Source organism: Dama dama, chromosome 24 (genome assembly GCF_033118175.1).
Source record: "Dama dama isolate Ldn47 chromosome 24, ASM3311817v1, whole genome shotgun sequence".
NCBI lineage: Eukaryota > Metazoa > Chordata > Mammalia > Artiodactyla > Cervidae > Dama > Dama dama.
The window spans coordinates 50408416-50429740 of record NC_083704.1 but is presented as its reverse complement, the minus strand read 5'-3'; the positions used below and the strand labels follow the sequence as shown (position 1 = coordinate 50429740).

The following is a 21325-nucleotide window of genomic DNA, read 5'->3' as shown; positions in this document are numbered from 1 at the left end:
GGCCCCATGCACCAGCGGTGGTTTTCTCCTCCACACCGAGCGCTTCAGCACCTGTCTCGTAGTAACTGAGCAGTGTCCAAAATGGTAACCTGTGGTCTGGGAGTCTTAAAACACCTAGAGTGATGCTGAGTTAGCATCCTGCCCGTTAAATCCAAGCTGACTAATTTAGAAACAAAAGGAAAAAAGAAAAATAAAAGCTATACATACATAGGTATTTTTTCCAATATGCCATCAGCCATATCTTTTGAACTGGCACAGGGGTTGCTTATCCTAAGCCTGCAGCAGAGGGCAGACTTTCCTACATTATAAATACAGCATTAAAGTCCCGAGACACAGGAACAGCCAGACCCAGGACTGTCTGATAAAATAGTGGGCTTGCCAGGTGACTATAACATCAGTGCTTTAGGGAGAAAAAAAACTCAAAAAACTTCCTGTGATATTAATGCACTCATCAGCTTTTCCAGAGAGATGTGCTAATGGCCATTAAATCTGGCAGTGATTCCCAGTCTCCATGCTCTTTGGGTTAAGTAGCCCTGCTTATCTCAGCACTGCTGTGGCCAGTGTGATAGCAAGTGGAAGGTTCCATGTGTTTGAGAAATATTACCAGGATGCTAAGGCCAAATATGGAGATCAGAATACAGACTATGTAAGATTCCCTATCCTGTATCATGAAGTTGTGCGCTATAAAAGCTTTAGATTAGATGAGAAAGGCTCCATTCCACACACAGAATGTCCAAGGATGGGGGAAACTTTGCTTCACACCTGGCATGTTTAGAGGTAAGGAGTCTACCAGGTAAATTCATATGAAACGAAGAATTGGCTTGTATACTTACTCCCCCTCTATCTGCTCAGCGGTGTCCAACTCTGCAAGCCCATGGACTGTAGCCTGCCAGGCTTCTCTGTCCATGGAATTTTCCAGGCACGAATACTGGAGTGGGTTGGCATTTTCTTCTCCGGGGATATTCCTGACTCAGGGATTGAACCCTCATCTCTTGCGTCTCCTGCATTGGCAGGCAGATTCTTTACCACTGCGCCACCTGGGAAGCTCACATGTTTGCTAGTGGCTCAGTTCAGCTTTCCTGATCTTGAAAACTCAGGAGTGCCCCTCTGCTTCTCCCTGGTACCCTACACTCACAGTCCTCAGGCATGAACCGGGAATTCAGATGAAGGTTGCCCTGGCCAGTGGTCTCACAGAAATATTTTCTTCGTTTGTCATATGCTTTCTTTCTCTTCCTCTTCCGCCAGTACGAAGAAGGAAAAAAGCGGAGGAAACCCAACTACAGTAGTGTTGACCTGTCTGAGGTGGAGTGGGAGGACCGCGATGATGTGGTAAGCAATTTGATTTCAAGCCTGGTGAGAAGGACGCTGCATTTTACCCTCCTCTGCCTGGAGCCGGTCAAGAGAGGCCCACCAGGGGAACACCTGGCCATCAGAGGGATGCAGAGACCATGGGCCCTTGTATGCATTTGGGGTTTTATAACTCTCCTGCCGGTAGGTCCACGTGCAAATGTGTTTCCAGCCACCCTGCCTGCTTTGTGTAGTCTAAAACCATCCGCATTTGGGCTCTGGTTCCTTCTGCAGCCGATCAATCTGGACTCTTTCTGAGTGCCATTGATGGGACCTGCGACCCTCGGGGGAGCCTGGCCAGAGCCTCGCGGGGCAGCTGCACAGCCAGGGCCAGAGTTTACCTGTCAGGATGCCAGCCAGGGCTTGGCAGACCCACTTTCCTCCTCTTTGGTTGACTGCCCTGTTTCCGGGGCCATCCCAGCCTTTCCCCTTTCCACGCCACACTTTAGTAACACATGCTTGTTTCCCAGACAGCCTCAGCCTTCAGGACTGTATCAAAAGTTTTCCTCATGCCTACGATTTAGCCTCAGCAGTCTTCTTGTTCCTTCCTCAGTAAATCAGATTTGTTAGACACGCCATCTTTTGTGAATCCAGGCAGACTGTCCTTAATTAAATCCTAACTTCCCGGGTGTCTGGATCTGGACCCTTGCTCTTCCCTTTCTATATGGAGCCTTCATGCCCAGGCAGTGCTTCTCTACCTGTACCTCCCTGATTTGTCTGAGGTCCTTTCCTGAGCTTCATCATTGCATCAGCATTGTTTCTACCCCTCCCTCTGTCTTGCTTTCCAAAGGGATGTTGAGGGGAGCCATTTGAAATGCACAGGCTGGGTTCCTGTGCTTTCAGAAATACAGCCAGCGTCATGGTCCTCTTGCTGCTTGCTTTTCCTCTCTTCACATCCTCTGCAACCTGGACATTACCTAGCTAGCATAAATCTCTGAGATATTTCCTTGCTTGTAAAATGTAAGAATCATATCTGTTTTAGACATTTAACCTATTTCCTTCTTCATCTGGGCTGTCTCTTTTAAGCCCCAATTCAGACAAAATCTTTGCTGTTTGATTTTAAAAAAAAAAAGTCTATTTCCTCATCCATTCTCTTTTCCCAAGTGCTGGTGACCTGAGACGTCATGTCAGCTCAGTGACCTGGTATAGTTTTGTATCTTCTTGTTCTTTAAACATCATCATCAGGATTCATGTCTGGGCTTTTGATTGTACCGCACCTGATGTACATATCCTACCTTTTCAACCTGCTCCTAACCAAGAAGCAGGCTAGCACAGTCCTGAGGAATGCAGTTCAGGCATTTGCCTGCCTGGTTTCAAGCCCCACCTCTCCTATTTGCTGGCTGTTGGTCTCAGGCAAGCCATTATCTTCTCTACATCTCAATTTTGGTATAGGTTCTTTTTTCTCAGTCAAGTGAGTATGATGGCAGTAGTACCTCACAGAACTATTGTGAATGCTAGTGTGTTACTCAGAGAGGGCAATGGCACCCCACTCCAGTTGCTCTCGCCTGAAAATCCCATGGATGGAGGAGCCTGGTAGACTGCAGTCCATGGGGTCGCTAGGAGTCGGACATGATTGAGCGACTTCACTGTCACTTTTCACTTTCATGCATTGGAGAAGGAAATGGCAACTCACTCCGGTATTCTTGCCTGGAGAATCCCAGGGACAGAGGAGCCTGGTGGGCTGCCATCTATGGGGTCGCACAGAGTCGGACACGACCGAAGAGACGCAGCAGCAGCAGCAGCAGTATGTTACTGTATTGAAAGATACAAAAGTGTCAACATTGTTGCTTGAACATGGTGAGCATTCTGAGTGGTAGCTGTTATTAATATCATTCTCAGTATTATCAACCCTCAAATAACCTTCTTATTAATGTATGTCTGTTGCTAAACTATATCATGTAATTTTAAAGGGTGCATTCCATTATTTTGCTTTCTCTTCCCTCTCTATCAGTTGCTTTATTTTGACTTCACTGCATCTTTTTGTTTTCTTTCCAAGAAGTTTTGAACCCTGTCATCATCATGCTTCTCCATCCCTTTCTTCATTTTTTTACATTTTAATTGACACGGGAGGCAAACTTGATGCTCATTCTTACTTGGGAGTCCCCACATCCAGGAAGCTGGCCTTCTGCTTGTTAAACAGTAGGCAGACACCTGCACTTATCCTTTTTAGGTTTCCTGAAGAGATCTATTACTTGGCTCATCTATACCCCAGTTGTCGGGTCATCATCACCTGTGCCCAGGTTGATTTTCCGTGAGCTGATACCACCTTTAACTAACGATGATTTGACAGATGCTTTCTGTTTCCTTGCCCTTTTCTTCCTTTGTCATCGGATTCCCAGCCGTGTCCCTCACCTTGACATGATTGCCAGGACTGGATTCTGTGTCTGCCTTCAGAGTTCCCACACCTCTAGCAAGTCAGTGCTCTTATTCTTCACCAGTAGTTCTCTGGTTTTGCGTATTTAATTTGGGTCTCTTGTCTCCTTGAACAGAAGGTGCAGTTGAGACATGAATTCCTTCACTATCAATGTGCTTGATTGTGAAAACCCTAGTCACCATTTCTCTCCTAGGGATTTGCACATCCTTGATTAGAGAATTCTGGAATCTATGTAAAGCATCTTTGTGAAGGCTACACAAGCGCCCCCATGCCCATGTGTCTGCCAGTGGGGTTTGCATAAAGGTAGCAGAGGGCAGTTTAAGTCAAGATCTCGAAAACGCCAGACAGGCAGAGTCGAGGAAGAAGCAGCATGTGTCTGCCCAGCTGTGGAGAAGTTCTTGGAAGGAGCCTCCTACTTCTCTTGGCAGCTAAGCTTGTGTTGAATTTCATGACCACATTTATAACGTAGACCCTATGTACTTCCAAAAATGATGTGAGGTCATATCTGTGTCAAGCAGACTGGAGTTTGAATCCTAATATTTTAAGCTATTGAAAGGAGTCTGACATGAAAGAAAAGTGAGGGGGATAATAATGAAGATGCTGCTGGCTGGTGAGGATGACCATGGAGGACAGCTTACACCTACGAATGCTTAGGGTGTACAAGGCGCTCTTCTACATAGTAGATCATCAGATTCTCACTGCAACTTTATGAGACGTGCTATCATTAGTTCCATTTCGCAGAAAGAGAAACTGAGGCACAGTGGGGGTCAATGATCCGTTCAAACTTCTGGCTCCAGAGTCCATTTCTGAATTACAGTGCTGTCCTGCCTCAGTGTTCAATACATGTAATCTATTTCCATTATAACTGAAGGAAAGAGAGAAAGTGAAGCCGCTCAGTGTCTGACTCTTTGTGACTCCATGGAGGATAGCCCACCAGACTCCTCATCCTTGGAATTTTCCAGGCAAGGGATACTGAAGTGGGTTGCCATTTCCTTCTCCAGGGGATCTTCCCTACCCAGGGATCGAACCCCGGTCTCCTGCGCTGCAGGCAGGGAAAGACTAGACTAATCATCTAAGCTTCTGCCTCCAGAAAGTATTAGTGACCCTGGCCTTGGACCCTCCCAGGTCCTGGCGCGGATCATCCTTTGCTACTGGGAGTTGGGGGTGGGGTGGCGCTGAGGCATGGAGAAGCTTACCTAATCTCTGACTCGCCTGGGGAATGTGAGAGGGGCAGGTCCCAAATGGCTTTAGGCAGGCACCAGAAAGAGGAAAAATGAAAACCATGTCGAAGATAAATCGAGCTGTTCTTAAGAGTTAGAAAGTAGACTTAATTAGGACCAGCTCTCCCCATCCAAAACCACAAAAGTTAAAATGGGAAAATATTTCCAGAAATGCCCATTATGTGTTGTTAAAAAATATCTAGAGTAAAATATATGTTTTATTTTATACATGCCTCCAGCTAAAAATTATGCTTTTACTCTCTTGCACAGAAGATGGGAATGTGAACCCAAATCTAGACAGGCCCCGCATCAAATTTAGGTTGCTTGCAAGCACTGCAGTTCTCTATCGGCCAGATCTTATTCAAGCTCCTCAAAGGAGAAAAGAGGGGAAAGAATTAAAAGAAAAAAACAAGCATGGGGCTGGGAAAAAGCCTTTCCTGACAGGCTGTGGCATGTCAGCATTTGCTCCTATTTCATTAAATGGCCTTCCAGTCGTCTCCTATTGGTGCCCATGATGGCACATCTTTCATCACTGTGTCTGCTGTCCTTCTCTGAACTCACAGAAGGGCCACAAGTAATTAGCAGAGATCAGCCAGGGGTGGGGGAAGGGACGAAGGCTCACGGTTCCCAGATGAGACCTTCAAAAATCAGATGCAGGGTTGCCCCGTTCACTGCCCATCAGCCTCAGTCAGGCTTTTCAGTGGCCCAGATTTCTCAGAGAGTATTTGAAGATGGTTCATGCTGTGAAAAGCTAATCCCTGTCTTCCAGATGGTTGGCTTTTGAAAACAACCAACCAAACAAAAAACTACTATATAGGAAAATATCTTTAACTTGCTTGTGTTTTGAAAAATGATTTTCTCCATAACAAACCAATACCTTTTGTGAAAATGTGACTTGTGCCCTGAGATTCCTTGTTTCTTGAGTATTTTAGCATTTGCTGGGGGTTCGTTCCTTGACTCTCAGGATTTAACATTGTACAGGTTTTTTTGGTCACTGTTGCCCTGAGGTTTACATGAGCACCCCAAATTGAGGTTTGATGGTCCTTTATTTATTTTTATTAGCCTCTCTCCCCCTAGACAAGAGCAGTTGGCTGTTTATTCTTCTAGAGTCGCATTTCAGAGATCTGAGAATAGAATTTAGACTTACTGCACAAGTACACCAAGAGTGGATGGGGAAATGGCCCAGCCTTGCTTACACAAGCCACCAAATATGCATTCAAGCTAGATGGTGAAAGGTGTCCAAGACAGTATGATAACCCTGGGAAGAACTAACCCCGATTTTCTTTTATCATTTTAGTTAAGAAATGCCATGGTGAATAGAAAGACCGGGAAGTTTTCCATGGAGGTGAAGAAGACAGTGGACAAAGGGGTACATTTTTCTCAAACATTCTTGCCGCTTAATTTAAAACAAACCACTGTGAAAAATTAGCTTTGAAAGCTCTATCTGGAGTAAATATCATTCACTGAGCTCATTTTTCTCTTGTCTTTACTTATCTCAAACAAGATTCATGTAGTACTGTTAACCTGATCATAGTGTGTCCATTTATTTTTATTTATTTCTGAAAACGTCACCTAGCAGACTAACCATGTTTTCTTTTCTCTACGACTTTTTTTTTTTTTTTTTTTTCAATCTAGAAACGGGTTTTGGTGATGACAAATGACTACTATTATACAGACATCAAGGGTACTCCTTTCAGGTAGAGCTGACCATAATACATGGACATTCCATCAGACCCATCAGTTGTGTTTGTACAAAACCTGCTGACACTCTCAGAGCTCATCATCTGAAGATAACCAAACATCCTGCCTAAAGGCTGGAAAGAGTGAGGAAGGGGCTTTTCCCAGGCTGCTTTTGTTTTTGTTTTCCATAAGGGGAAAAATGGTTCAGGCTCACCTAGGAGAACTCATTCAATTTGCCATGGCTTTGCATCTCATTATCAAGCAGATAAGCTTTGGGGGTTCCAACTAAGGGTGGAGAGATAAATTCAGCGGGTTACCAGGGTCCTTAACCATCTAACTTGCTGCCCTTTATTTCCATGATCAAAAAGAGATCCTTCACACTCCGAGGCAGCATATTCATCCCTACGTGTTGCGCTTCGGTTTTAATTTCTCCGTACTGTTCCTCTGTGCTTGTCTGCCTTTCAATCCTGTTGTTTATCTTTGTAAAAAAAATCTTGAAAATTGCACCTTCCCCCTTGCCTGCTTTCTTATGTGGCATTCTAAAGTTTCCCGCTATTAACTTAGTGTGATGATGTTTTTTGTAAAAAGTTATTTTGGTAGGGCTGCTTTGTGTTCTTCAACTGATGCCTCACAGGGCTCAGGGGAAAAAGAGTTTACTGACTCTGGATCCATTGTAATAAAATCTGTGGTGTTGTTGTCATATATGGCCAGGGATCTTGGGTGAATTCCATTTGGAACCAGAGCACTTGAGGAAACACGTGACTGCTAAGTGAGTTTGCCAAACGATGAGACCGTGTTATCAAAACATATTCTCTGACTTTAGGTGAAAAAGGAAGGAGCTTAAATCAAGACTTTTAAGAGTGTGAGAGTGTGAAAAATCTATCAGACAAGGAAGAGGGTTGGGCAAAGAAACCCACCATACAGTCATGTGGTTGCATTCAAGTGACAACAGAAGTGTTCATTTTTGCCATTAGAAAGGGGTTAATTTTCCCTCATCTCAAACTCTGTGGTCTGGAAAGACCCTTGTGTGGCTAAATGTAGGGCAGGGGATGCATAAAGCGGTAATGAAGATTATTAGGGCATGTAGCTCTTACAAAAGCATCTAAGAGAAGGGCTTGCTCAAGGGCTTGTAGCAGTTTGCCACACCTCTTTTAAACATACTCTAGAGCCACCCATTGCTGCTGCACTTCCGATCAGAAATGACTTTGAAGCAGCTGATCAAATCTAAGATCAGCACCAACTCTAATTAGTGGAGTTTTGAAAGTAAACTTTAAAAAAAAAAACATTGCTTACAGAGCATGAAATGGAAATGTGAAAATGGAAAATAAAAAGTTAGCTCACAAGTCTGTTCCAGTCAATGTTATGGATTTCAAGATCTGCTTTGTTTCTCTGCACAGTTTAGGTGTGGCGCTCTCCAGAGGCCATGGGAAATATTTCTTCCGAGGGAACGTAACTATTGAAGAAGGTAAGATGCTGTCTTTATCCATCTTACTCCTTTCATGTGGGAAGAAAGCCCTGAAGCCAGCCATTGGGTTAGCTGAAGAATTTGCTCAGCTATCCAACCCTTTTTCTAATTCCTAGACATTTGACTCAACCATTTACCCCCCTGATTTTACCTTGCTCTCTTAGACTGTTTCAGATGCCTGGGACTCCCAGATAGTGGGGGCTTTCCTTATAGTTTCATTTATTTATGTTGTGCTTTTATCCACAAAGTTGTCGAGGCAACTCATAGGAATCATCCATCTACCAGCTGTATTCTTCTCATACATAAAAATCAGTACCAAGAAAAATATGAATTAGTAGAAAAACTCAAGCCCAGGAAAAGGAAAACAAAGGTAGGCAAGCCTTAGTCTTCTCCACATTGAGCTACAAATTTCACTTGTGTTTTGAGGCAGCCTAGGTCGAAGGGAAATGTGATCATTCAAATGATTTATCTAAGTCAGAAGGAATTAGGAGCATCTTGAGGTTCTTAGCTCTTCCTGTCTTCATAAAGCACCAGTGCTCTGGGAACTCCCATTAAATCGTAGCAGTTGTTACAGCCCTTTAATCTTTAAAACTGCTATCACCCCCATACTGTCCTTTACATCTCCCAACAACCCAGTAGCTCAGAGAAGTTATCTTTACCAGTATCACCAGTCATAAGGAGCACTGGGGCTAGCCTGTGAAAGCCTTCACTCCCAGAATGGCACTACCCAGGTGTTAAATTTTGCGTCTTAACAGAGAAGGAGTTAGACCAGACCAGTGTTCTTTTTGGGTATCCTCAGGGAGTGTGCCAAGAGTGGGAAGGTCAGTTACAATCAAGCTTTTCATGGGTTAGAGCTGGTTACAAACGAGTGTAGTGAACTTCCAGAAGCCGGACTGCTTTGTGATTCATTCCAGTGAGGTAGCAGAGAAGGAAGAAGGAGATTGGAAATCCCTGAAATGGCAGATTCCATATATGGCCTTCTGGTCTACTGCCCAGGGTCCTCACAATGTTTCATGGACTTTGGGTTTTATCTCCCAACTGATTGTGAGATCTTAAGGAATAGGAAGGAGAGTGAATGTGGGTCATTTTGATCCAGACAAAGCTCAGAGTGTCCCCACTGCAGAGGTAATCAAGTGTGTGCTTCCTCTTCCTAGAGACAGGCAAGAAAAAACAGGCAACTTTGTGATTTGACCAAGATACTCAACACGATGTTTTCTCAGGGATCTTTTTTTAAAACTTCTTTAATTTTCTGGCTCCATGAGCCATGTGTGACTCTGTAGATGTCCTGCTCATGAAGACAGAAAATTCACATCTAAGCCATCTGAGGTCAAGGTAAGGAAATAGCTCATGGTCAGAACAATCCCTGGGGGCTCAGATGGTAAAGAATCTGCCTGCAATGCCAGAGACATGGGTTCAATCCCTGGGTCAGGATATTCCCTGGAGAAGGGAGTGGCTACCCACTGCAATATTCTTGCCTGGAGAATTCCATGGACTGAGGAGCCTGGCAGGCTACAGTCCATGGAGTTGCCAAGAGCATATGACTGAGCGCATGTGCATGCATGCGCACGCACACACACACACATATCTTGATACAGATATGTTGTACACAGTACTTGTTCAGTCAGTTAGAGCTAATGTTATTGTCAGCATTATCAATCAAGAGTAGATGTGATTTTGTCAGGAGTATCTAAATTGGAGGTGAGAGAGTTAGAGAATAGCCATATTTCCTTGGTGGTCTAGGAGCTCAGAGAGGAATCAATCAAAAAGATCTTCACTTTAGGGTCTAAGCAGAGAGAGATTTGTAGATGAAGACTGATGAGAACAAAAACTCGAAATATATATAGAACTGATGTCATTAACCCAATATTCCAGGAAGGCGGGATCCCATCTCAGGGCCTCTGCACCCGTGATTCCTTCTGCCACGAGCACCTCAGTTACTCCCTGGCTCTCCCCTCACCTCTTGCAGTTCTTTGCTTAAAGTCACTGTCTCAGTGAAGCATCCCAGACTCCAGCAGTAACACTGACACTCCCTCATCCCTCCCCATCCCTTGGTGCCCTCTCTGCTTGCTTCATTCTCTCCCTAACTTCATAGTCCTCACTAGTGATACGTTATGTATTTTAACTTTGTTTTCTTATCTCTTTTCTGCCACTAGAAAGTAAATATCATGAGACAATCAGTGCTTTTTCTTTTGGTCTCTGTTATGTTTTCAAGGCTCTAGACCTAGAATAGTACCTGGCTCATAGTTGATGCTCCATAAATAAATGGAAGGAAGAATGGAAGGGAGGGAGGGAGGAGTGGAAGAAGCAAGGGAAGAAAGCATGCATTGGTGCACAGATTGCCCTAGGGACTAGTCACTATCCCATTCAACCCTCTCCTGTAGTCTGTGACCTTTGGCACTACTGGTGACGTTCCCAATCTCATTCCGCCAGTAGGTGTTGGAGCCAGGATATGGCCACTTGCGTCATATAGGATGATATTCTATATAATTTATTCCCAACTAACTATGAAATCAAACAAGAGTGTGTGATGCCAGTTCTAGTATTTTGCTGTTTATTGTGCACATTTGTGTTTGAGGAGGGTACTGGACTCCTGAGTGCAGTAAGATATCATTGGTCATGAGGGAGACTGCCATTCTCAATCAGTGGGGTTTCTGAGATGGTCACTTAAAAGTGTGTGTCTGCTGATGACCCATGAAAGTGAGTCACATAAAGAGACAAGGAGAAAGAGTGGTTTCATACACTTAGGGCATCTTGAGCATTCTATAAACACTCTCCAATTCCCTGCAAGCCTCAGTGCTCCTAGCTACCTCTCCAGACTGACGACTCATTTCTACTTAGGATCCTGTATCACCTAGCAGTTTTTGCTGGATAAAACCAGTTCAGTTTTGGCGGTCTCATACCATTCAACCTATAATTGCACCCTCACAACCACCTGTCCCTTAGGGATGATTATTATTACTGTTTTGCACAAAAAGAAACTGACATTTAGAAAAGTAAAGCAACCTGCTGACATCACACAGGAGTTTAGTGGCCCACTCAAGTTCCTGACTCAGGCTGAACCGTATGGGCCTCCAAAGTCGGTGTCTCCACTGTTGTGCTAAGCTTCTTTCCCAGGACTCACTGGTGCATCATTTATCTTCAAGGAGTTGTGTTTTCTGGGAGACTCTGTCTGGGGAAGTTGCAGTAGTGGCTAAATGAAGTGGAAGTTGGGGGAAGGTTCTACCTGAGACAAAAATGTTTCCTATGTGAGGGTCCCTTTTCCCAGGCAGGTGTCTTTGGGATTGATGTCTACTCTTAACCCCCTCTCCCCGTGGCCATAACCCTAGAACATTTGAAGCACAGAAGAGACTGCAGGTAGTCAGTGCCCCGCACAGATGATACATACTCATGATGCCCTTCTCCTTGACCTCCAGGCCTGCATGACTTAGAACACCCTGATGTGTCCTTGGCAGATGAATGGTAAGAATGAAACAGTCCTTCTCAGCATTGGTATTTATTGTCCTCTTTGATTTCAAGTTGCCTGTACTTCCTTGACCAGTTCTCCTGATTCAAAGGCAAAGGAAAGTGATGCCATAAATATGTACACATTCTTGTTTTGGGCCATGTCACGTTCCTAGGTCCTACTGCAACACTGACCTACACCCAGAGCACCGTCATCTGTCTCAGCTAGAAGCTATTAAACTCTACCTCAAAGGCAAAGAGCCTCTGCTCCAATGTGAGTGTGCTTTCAAATGCACATGTTTGTGCATGTGGCGGTTGGGTAGTGGAGGGAGGTGTGGGTGAATTCAAAACTATACTTCCTCTCAGTTTTTAAGGGAAGCTTTGCTTTGACAAAGGTGATCAGTCACAAGATATCCAGCCAAATGGCTGCCTCCTGTAGGAACAGGAGAAAGAAGTGGGTTGTCAAGAGTCATGCAGATCCCCAATCCCAATTTAACCCTTCACATTGGATGTGTCCTATTACCAAACCATTTAGTCAAGCACCTGAGTAGGATGAAAATGTTACAGTTGGGAGGAGACTATCAACAGCTACTCTCTTATTTTGCAAATGAGACACAAGGGCTGAAAATAAGACTTGTCTCATCCAAGGCCATGCTCTATGTCTTCTGGTTTCTGTCCAGAGTGGGACTGCCGCTGTGACGTGTTGCCTCTTGCAGTGTACATTCTGCTGCCCTTCCTCCTACCAAGTGCCCTCTAAGGGAGCTCGGTGAATCAGAAATGGCCAGTAGCTGGTGCAGGGGGAGAAGGCGTGGGGTCAGGAGAGAGCAGCAGCAGGCCTGGTGCTCACCAAGTGCAAGAGCAGTCCCCTACACAAACACAGGTTTGTGTTGGTTAGTTCCGGTAGCTAAAGTCTGGGCACAAGGGATTCACCAGAAACCAGCATGGCACTCATCCCTACCCCTAGCAGATACCACTTATTAGTGGTATGAAAAGTTCTTTGCATGTGTTATCTTACAGAAAAACCTAACAGCCCTATGAGAGGGGTAAGATTATCCACATCCAAACCTCATCTTCATGATGATGGGATATGCTCTGGTAGAGAAAGGATCAGATGGACGTCATGTGAACTCAGTTTTTTGTTTTATTTGCCTTTTTGAGTGATATATTTAAGAAACAAAAGTGGACACTAATATAAAGAAGCACTTACATTTACCATCCAGCTTTGTCAAATTTTAAACTTTTTGCCATATTTGCTGCAGGTACTTTTTAAGGAATGAAACATCAAAGATAATGTTGAAGACCCTGAGTGCCCCCTCAGAGAGAATTACCTCTTTGTATTTATTCATCATTCCCGTGCATTGTGTAATATATATATATATATATATATATATATATATATATATATACACACACACCAAATATATACATATATACCTATGTATCCATATCCATTATATGCCATTATGTTCATTACTTTGTATACTGAAATTTATATATATTGTATAATATATATTATCTTACAACCTGTGTTTCACTCATCATACATTATATTTTTGAGATTGGTGTTGATCATTTAGCTCTGATGCATTTGCTTGAATTACTGTGTGGTATTCTACTATGTAACTGTGTCTCAATTTATTCACTGTCTAAGTCATGATGAGCTGTTTGCAGGTTTTGCTTTTACAGCAAAGCTGCACCATCTTCTTGGCCACCAGCCACGGTGAGGACTGGCCTGCTATAGGTGATAAAGCTGGAGGGCTGTAGGATGCTTCTGCTAGACTCATGCTATCCTCCTGATTTCTCATCCTCTTCCACAGAGCTCTGTCAAGAATTCATCTGGATAAGGATGGATGTCCCACTTTAAGATGAAAATAAATAAATAAAAGCTTAGATGGAAGAAGTCACAAAATAAAGAGTCCCAGGAATGATTATCATATCCCTCTCCCTTACAATAAAGATCAGGGCCCTGAAGAATTGCAAATTTTGATAGAGGGCAGAAATGGGGATGAAAAGAGCAAACTTTCTGAGGAGTGCTACCTTCCAATCTCCAAATCTCCAAATCCCGGAGTTGGCTTGCTGGTCTATGGCATCAACTACTTGATGGGGAGGGAAAGCGGAAACTTGAAGTGTGAGACACCCAGAACTCTCAACTTACTATCATCTTGTCCAGATGCTTTGGAGTCCCTTGTCTTATGGTGTATCAGGTGTCAGAGCTGTTTCATATTTTCACCTGGGGGGCAGTTAACATAGCAACACACCATAGGAGATAGTAGCCTGCAGATACTGCAAAATGAGCCTGGTGAGCACCTCTCATGCTGGAGTTTGGGGTCCAGCCAAAGACATCTTTTCAAGTCTGATCTTCCCAACAGGTGATAAAGAATTGATACAGGAAGTCCTTTTTGATGCTGTGGTGAGTGCTCCCATTGAAGCCTATTGGACCAGCCTTGCCCTCAACAAATCTGAGTAAGTGGTTGCACGTGTCCCCTTTTCATGGCCATTTCCCCACAAGCCGTCCGAAATATGGTTATGGTTTAAAGAACTAAAGCTGCTTTAGGAGGCTGGTGTTAAAGTTCTTTAATTTTCCCCAAAGCTCCAAACCACAAGAGCTAGAGCAGATTAGCGGCTCTGACTTGGATGGCAAGCTCCTGAGTTTGACATATAATTTGTTTGAATTTTAACATTACATGCAATTTGGTCTGCTGAGGTAGGGTGACACTTCCGAGAGAGAGGGAGGCGGAAGGAGCATTTTGCTTCCTGCCCTGCCATGGCTCCCTCTCCTTCACAGTCTGGAGGGAACTTGGGATCTGGGCCAGGCTAGGTTGTGAGGAGGACAGGAAAGTGAGAGCTCTGTTCCATTAGGGTGTCAGATATAACTCTGCGGTTTTATTTCTGAAGTGGAGGATGTAGGGGGAGGAGGGCAACCCATGTAAGCTGTTGTCAAAGACTAGGGTGAGAAGTGCTTCAGTAGCTTATTATTATTATTACTACTATTTTACTACTTTAAGTAGGCTGTTAATGATTAAAAAATTTTTAAAAAGTTCCTTTTGTTCTTTGCCTTCATGTTGTATATTATTCAGTTCTTTCTCCTTTTTTATTCTTTATTCGTTCCTCTCCTTCTTTTATCTTCCCTTTTGTCTATTCTCCTCTATTAGGTCTGTCATTCACTCTGCTCTCATTTTCATTCATTCATTCATCAAATATCGATTGCATGTCTGTTATGTGACGAGCACTGGGCCAGATATTGGTGAAATGGAAATAACTCAATCAAACATAGTCCTTATTATTGTGGTGCCTATGATATATAGTGTGATTGAGAATTGTGATAATTATGAAGGAAAAATTAGACATGTAGACTGTAATAAGACCTAGAGTGGAGATAGAAGAAAGGAAAGGCTTTTGTGTCATGGAGCTAGTTCACGTGTTCTGTAGGAGAATTCCAGAGAAATGGAACAGCATGTGCAAGACCGTGAGGTAAGAGGCTATTTGGACGGTTGAGGAATTTAAAGAAGGCCAGCAGAGCTGAAAGGTAGAGGATAGGCTGGAAGATGTCAGAGATAAGGGTTCATTGGGGCCTGATGGTTTAGAACATTGGGAATCAGGTTAAGGATTTTGGACTTTATAGTCAGAATATTGGAAAATCCCTGAAGAATTTTAAGGACATTTTAAGATTTTAAGAAGTAGATGATCAGATTTGCATTAAAAAAAATCCTTCTGATATGTAAATAATAGAGTGTAATGAGGGTATATATATATATATATATATGTAGCAGGTCAAGGGATTTGTCACTTGGACCAAGGCAGTGGCTGTGGGCACAGAGAGAAGGGATGCACAAGAGGCATGCTTTGAAAGTACAACCCCCAGGGCTTGGTGATGAGGTCACGGTGTGAGGGGAGGGAGGCTGAGCTGTCAAGAATCATTCTCAGGTTTATGACATGAATACCTGTGTAGATAGTCATGCTATTTCTGTGGTCAGGAGACAAGGAAGCAAGAGCAAGCCTGGGACTGGACATGGACTGGATTCTTTTCTAGACATTTTAAGGTTAAAATGACTCCTAAGAAAAAATGTAAGGTAGGTAGTTTAATACGTGAATCTGGAGTCCAAAAGTTATAACTAGCTACTCTCATTATATTTGGGGGGTATCCTTGGACTGCTTACCTGCATGAATCTTACTCCCTGGGAGATTTGGAAAGAGTCAGAACCTTTTCTGTGATTGCATTCTCTAGTGGAAATGTTTCTTTTAGGTTCTTGGGAAACTTAAAATCCTGTGCAAAGATTGCTGATTCACCCCTAACAGATGCTAAAGATTTCCAAAATGGTAGCTTGCTTTCTAGTCCACATCTGTTACTGATTGGGCAGCCTGGCTTTCCTACTTGGTGTAGGCTATGAACAGAAACTAATACATAGTGTTGGTTTTTATTCATCCCTTAAATACTTAAAAGCAGTATTGACCACTTTGACAACCATCAGAGATCAAGTAACTGAATGATCTTATATTGAAGATGACATGGATAAAGCTTTGAATCAAATTGCTACTGGCATCTAGGGCAAGGAAGCAAACTCAAGAATCAGTATTCTCTTCATACTTTTTTGGTAGAATAAAATTGTATATTTGTGGCAAAAGACTATTTGCTTTGTTTTGAAGAAGTATGCACTGAGAATAGCCTGAAGAACATGTTCAAACATAAAATTTACCTTGACTGTTGAAAAAAAATTTCCAGTGAATCTTCAAATGAGTTTTCTTTGCTAAGGCCTTCCTTAGAGTTCCTACACATGGCCTCCCGTCGGACTCTTTACAGAAGTCTTTTCATTACTGATCCTTCTGGGGTTGATGGTGAGGGTAAAACTTCCATGTTGGTACCCCCTGAATGGTGAAGCATTCAAGTTCTAAACATTTTCAGACTGTGGGATACTGCAGACTTGAATCAGTGGCTCAGTTGCTGGTTTTTGCTAATGGCATTTCACTGATGACCTCAGGACCAAGAGTGGACTTGGTAGCATAAGTGTAGAAACCTAGCTCTAAGGCTTTCCTTCCTCTCCTCAAAGTTGGCCTGCTTTCTGAGCTTGCACCCAGAACCCTGAGATAAAGGTGTGTTTATTTATCCTTCAGGGTGCATTTTCTTATGCCCACCAAACTAGGTCATGGACTTCATAGTTTTTCTGGCAAAAATTACCATGAAAACCTTTGTAAGGGATCAGAGTCTGCATCCAGTGTATACGTGTGTGTGTGTGTGTGTGTGTTTCTGTAATTTCTACCAAAATTTTAGACTTCAATGCTGTTATTTCATACAACATTCCATGAGTTTTAAAATGCAGAAGCTGTTATCTGCTGACTGTCTGACAGAATCCCCCTGACTTGTGCTGCTCTGTTTTAGGAATTCAGACAAGGGTGTGGAGGTAGCCTTCCTTGGCACTCGCACAGGCCTCTCGAGAATCAACCTGTTTGTTGGGGCAGAGCAGCTCACCAATCAGTAAGTAGGGAGCTCCTGAAGCAGGATAATGAAAGGGGCATTTATATCATTCATTGATTCCAGCAGCGGTGGAAACAAAACTCAGACCTGTTGACATTTTCCCTCTCTAGTCTCCTTTGGGGACCACAGTGTGTGTGTTTTTGGCTTCCCTGATATCTCAGTTGGTAAAGAATCCCCCTGCAATGCAGCAGACCCTGGCTTGATTCCTGGGTCAGAAGATCTCCTGGAGAAGGGATATACTACCCACTCCAGTATTCTTGGGCTTCCTTTATGGCTCAGCTGGTAAAGAATCCACCTGCAATGCAGGAGACCTGGGTTCCATCCCTGGGTTGGGAAGATCCCCTGGAGAAGGTAAAAGCTACCCACTCCAATGTTCTGGCCTGGAGAATTCCATGGACTGTATAGTCCATGGGGTTGCAAAGAGTCAGACACAACTGTGCGACTTTAAATGTAAATATAAAATGTGTGTGTTCACCTGCCCATTGTTGACCTTTCCGCAACTCTGTTCTTCACACTTGTTGGCATCTGTCCACTGTCCTGGAGTCCTCTCCCGCCCTGGTGGGTCACTTAAGGACTCTAGAGATAGTGTAGCTACTGGGGGAGCAGCCAGAGGAAGGACTCACTCAACTCCTGACAGATGACCAGAGGGCTTTCAGCCGTCTTGCAGCTCTGCTGAGGAATTTCTGCTTGTCTGAGAAGCAGTGTTTCAATTCTGGTGTGTATTTGTGTATGTTTCAGTAAACCCCTGTGCCTCAGCTCAGAGTCCGAGGGCCTGTAGAGCCCCCAGCCAGGACTGGGCATTCTGGTGGCCCTTGGTTTGACGGTGTTTCCATGTTCTAAAGAGATCAGATGGACAGTGGGCTGAGTGTCACCAACTTCAGTACCCAGATGCCATTTAAACCAACACTGCTCAACCCCTGTTTCTTCAGAGAGTCCCAGGGTCTTAACTCTTTAAATTGGTGTTTGACCAGAGCTGGTATGAGCCTGGGAAGTCCTTCCTGAACCTATTAATAAATTTTCTCAGTTTCTTTTCTTTGAAGTAAGAGGCATTATTAGGCCAGGGATGAGTGGAGTTTGAGGTACAGAGTTTGCCAAGTGTGTGTTTGTGATTCCAGACCTCACAGATCCCGACCTTCAGGGATGGTGGGAATAGTGGAGGCACTGGGTGTCCAGTGATTTGAGAGGGGTTGGCCTGTCAGGAGCACTATGTACCATTAAGTCCAGTTTAGCTGTGCTTTTGTGTCTCTTAGATGAGTCCTGGACACCAACCATGTCATCTTATAAAACCACATCTGTAAGTGGCAGATCCATAGATTTGTGGTTGTTTTGTGGACTGGCTTTTAATTCCCACGTGAAGGCTCTTTCTTTCTCAACTCCTCAAGTTTGTCATTTATGAAGCTGACTATAGTCATGACTTGATTCTTTTGAAGTCCTCTCTGCACCTGTGCGTGCATGCGTGCTTGCATGCTCATCTGCTAAGTTGTGTCTCACTCTGCAACACCATGGACTGCACCCCACCAGGCCCCTCTGTCCCTGGAATTTCCCAAGCAAGAATATTGGAGTGGGTTGCCATTTCCTTCTCCAGGGGATCTTCCCAAGCCAGGGATTGAAACCACATCTCCTGCATTGCAGGCAGATTCTTTACCACTGAGCCCCCAGCAAAGCCCCTGTATCCTGAGACAAATACTTTACCAGAAGGCAAGTTCCTGGGAAGGACTAGAAATGTCAGGATACACATCCTCTTCTCATTTTAGGATCCAGAGAGGTGAAGGAAGACACAGAAGTAGACTTTCTAATCCTCAGAAGGAAAGCCTGTTATGTGTTTTGAGACACAAATAAACAGACAAACAAGAAAGCACTAACAATATACCCTAACACCTTGCTAGTCTCATATTTAGGTGATTGTGATGGATTTGAAAGATGGCAGGACCACACTCAAGACTGTTGGCTCACCTGCAGTCTGGCTCACTTCACTCACTGCATCTGAAAAATGGGTTAATGGTCATTGGATATCTGGATGGATGAAATGATAACCCTTCTGTCTTCAGGAAACACCTATCATTGATTCATATAGAGGAACCTTGGCTTGCATTGTCTTAGGATCTTGTATCTGCCTACCCCCTCCAATCAAATGGTATTTGTTGATATCCCCCCTATTTGGATACACTATTAGCCAGGGCTAGAAAGAGTTTAAAATTTCTATGTTTTTGTTAAAGAGAATTCAAAGTATTGGGAATAAATTTGGATAATATAAAGTTCCCATGCTAGAGCTAACCTATAGTGTCATTAGGCTCCTACACTGAGGTTCTATCTCCTATCCCCACCACCTGATTTTGGAAGTGTATCTAGTATAGTTCATGGCCCCTATAACCTGCTGTCATCCCAAATATTAGCCATATATTCTGTGCTTTCAGTGTGGCCTTTTGGATCACGTGTACTAGTACACATGTAGTAACCAGTGATGTCAGCCTCCACGGTATGGGTACTGTTCTCCCCCTAAGTCCTAAGTCAGTTCTGAGTCTAAGAGATGGCCATTTCACAACTTTCTTTTAAACCACAGACAATGAGAGAAACTCTTGAGCTTTAAGATTGCCCACATATTTGTGTGAGCCACTTTCAGCTTACATAGCCCTTTCACACATGGTGTTATATGATTCTGATAGTACTGCAGTCAGTGTAATATTATTATTCCCACTTTATAGATGAATAAATGGGGCTAAGAGACTCAGTAACTAACCCAAGTAACTCGCTCAAGATCATTCAGCTCTGCCTAAAACTTAGACCTGTCTCACCCAACACCACAGCAGCCCCTCATATCCAGAAGTAGGTGCAGTCCTGTTTGCTGGAGAATAGGGAGGGAAGGGCTTCCCTTGTGGCTCAGGTGGTAAAGAATCTGCCTGCCATGCAGGAGACCCGGGTTTGATCCCTGGGTTGGGAAGATCCCCCGGAGAAGGGAATGGCAACCCGCTCCAGTATTCTTGCATGGGAAATCCCGTGGACAGATGAGCCTCGCAGGCTACAGTTCATGGGGTCGCAAAGAGTTGGACTCGACCAAGCAACTGACACACAATACAGAGGGAGGGAAGGAAAGAAGCAGCAAAGATTCTCACATGAACCCGGTTTACGTTCTTTACACTTTTTCTAAGAAGAGTGAGACCTATTTAAGATGTTGATCCTCTTGAAGATATGTATCTATGTGTCTGAATTTTAAGGCAAGACAAAGCTTTCTAACCCTTTGGTCTTCTGATAGGATTTCTGGAGACTTTATTTGCTTGCTTCAGATGCTAAGACTATTTGTTCACTAGGTATACTAGGAAAAATCATTTCACCCACTGGGAGTCTGACTGCAGGGTTATACAAGATATTTCTGAGTAAGCTTGGGTGCATGCTACACAAGTCCTCTCTGTAGAGAGAAAAATCAGGTCAGCATTCTAAAAGCTACACTGGTTTTACCCAGCAGAAGTTGCTGGGATGTACTTGTGTCTGGCTTTTCCTCGTCCAGTGGCACCATGCTCTTATTCCGTTCTATTTCAAGGGACTTCCTGAAAGCAGGAGACAAGGAGAACATCTTTAATGCAGACCATTTCCCTCTCTGGTACCGAAGAGCTGCCGAGCAGATCCCAGGGAGCTTCGTCTATTCGATCCCATTCAGCACAGGTGGGTGCCCTTGTTGGAGGCTGGCTCTGTCCCTTCGGTCCTGCTGGCCTGAGCATTGCATGCAGAGGATGAGGGAGCATCCTGGAGGCTAAAGGGAGCCAAAGGCAGCCAGGAGAGCCAGTGCTGAATATTGGTCTCGCCTGAACCAGTGACCAGCTCCGTAAGTGTTGTTACCCCAAGTGCAAGGAAATTTTTACTTGACCAGACTCTGCAAAACACATGCCAGGAAGCAGGACTGTTATTTTGTACCATATAGAATTTGCGTACAAACTTCTCAGTAGATTTATTTTTTTTTTTAAATCTAAAATGTGGTCATGGTCCTACTTAGAGAAAATTCACACAGCCATAACATCTTTTGCCAGAACCTTCAGCAAGTCACATCACTCTGGAGGCCCACAATTCCTCATCAGAGCTGATTTAAATCAACACACAAAAGTAATGACTAAGATTTTGTGTAGCTTTTTGCTCTCCTGATAGGGAGCTGCAGTGACCAATGAGAGGCATGTAGCCAATGATCCTTCTAGTCTTTAGGTTTTACGATATTATAAAAAAATGCTAAGGTCTCCTCCCTCCAAAGGAGAACTGAACATTACCTTATTTCAGCCAGTTTTAGAAGCAAGAGAAACTGGAAAGGCTTTTCAGTCTCCCTTGGCTTTTTCTTGTCTCGTTAT

At 43.8% G+C, this 21325-nt stretch overlaps 1 protein-coding gene across 1 annotated transcript in view; it reads left to right on the top strand.

The window, feature by feature from the left end:
* Positions 1-21325, top strand: part of CACNA2D3 (calcium voltage-gated channel auxiliary subunit alpha2delta 3) — an 839655-nt gene that overhangs the window by 670900 nt on the left and 147430 nt on the right. Inside the window, exons 18-26 of the mRNA XM_061129193.1 lie at positions 1246-1329; positions 6239-6310; positions 6577-6638; positions 8019-8086; positions 11500-11545; positions 11704-11801; positions 13897-13990; positions 16902-16997; positions 20533-20654. Of these exons, the coding sequence (XP_060985176.1) occupies positions 1246-1329; positions 6239-6310; positions 6577-6638; positions 8019-8086; positions 11500-11545; positions 11704-11801; positions 13897-13990; positions 16902-16997; positions 20533-20654 (742 nt within the window). The remainder of the gene's footprint in view (positions 1-1245; positions 1330-6238; positions 6311-6576; positions 6639-8018; positions 8087-11499; positions 11546-11703; positions 11802-13896; positions 13991-16901; positions 16998-20532; positions 20655-21325) is intronic.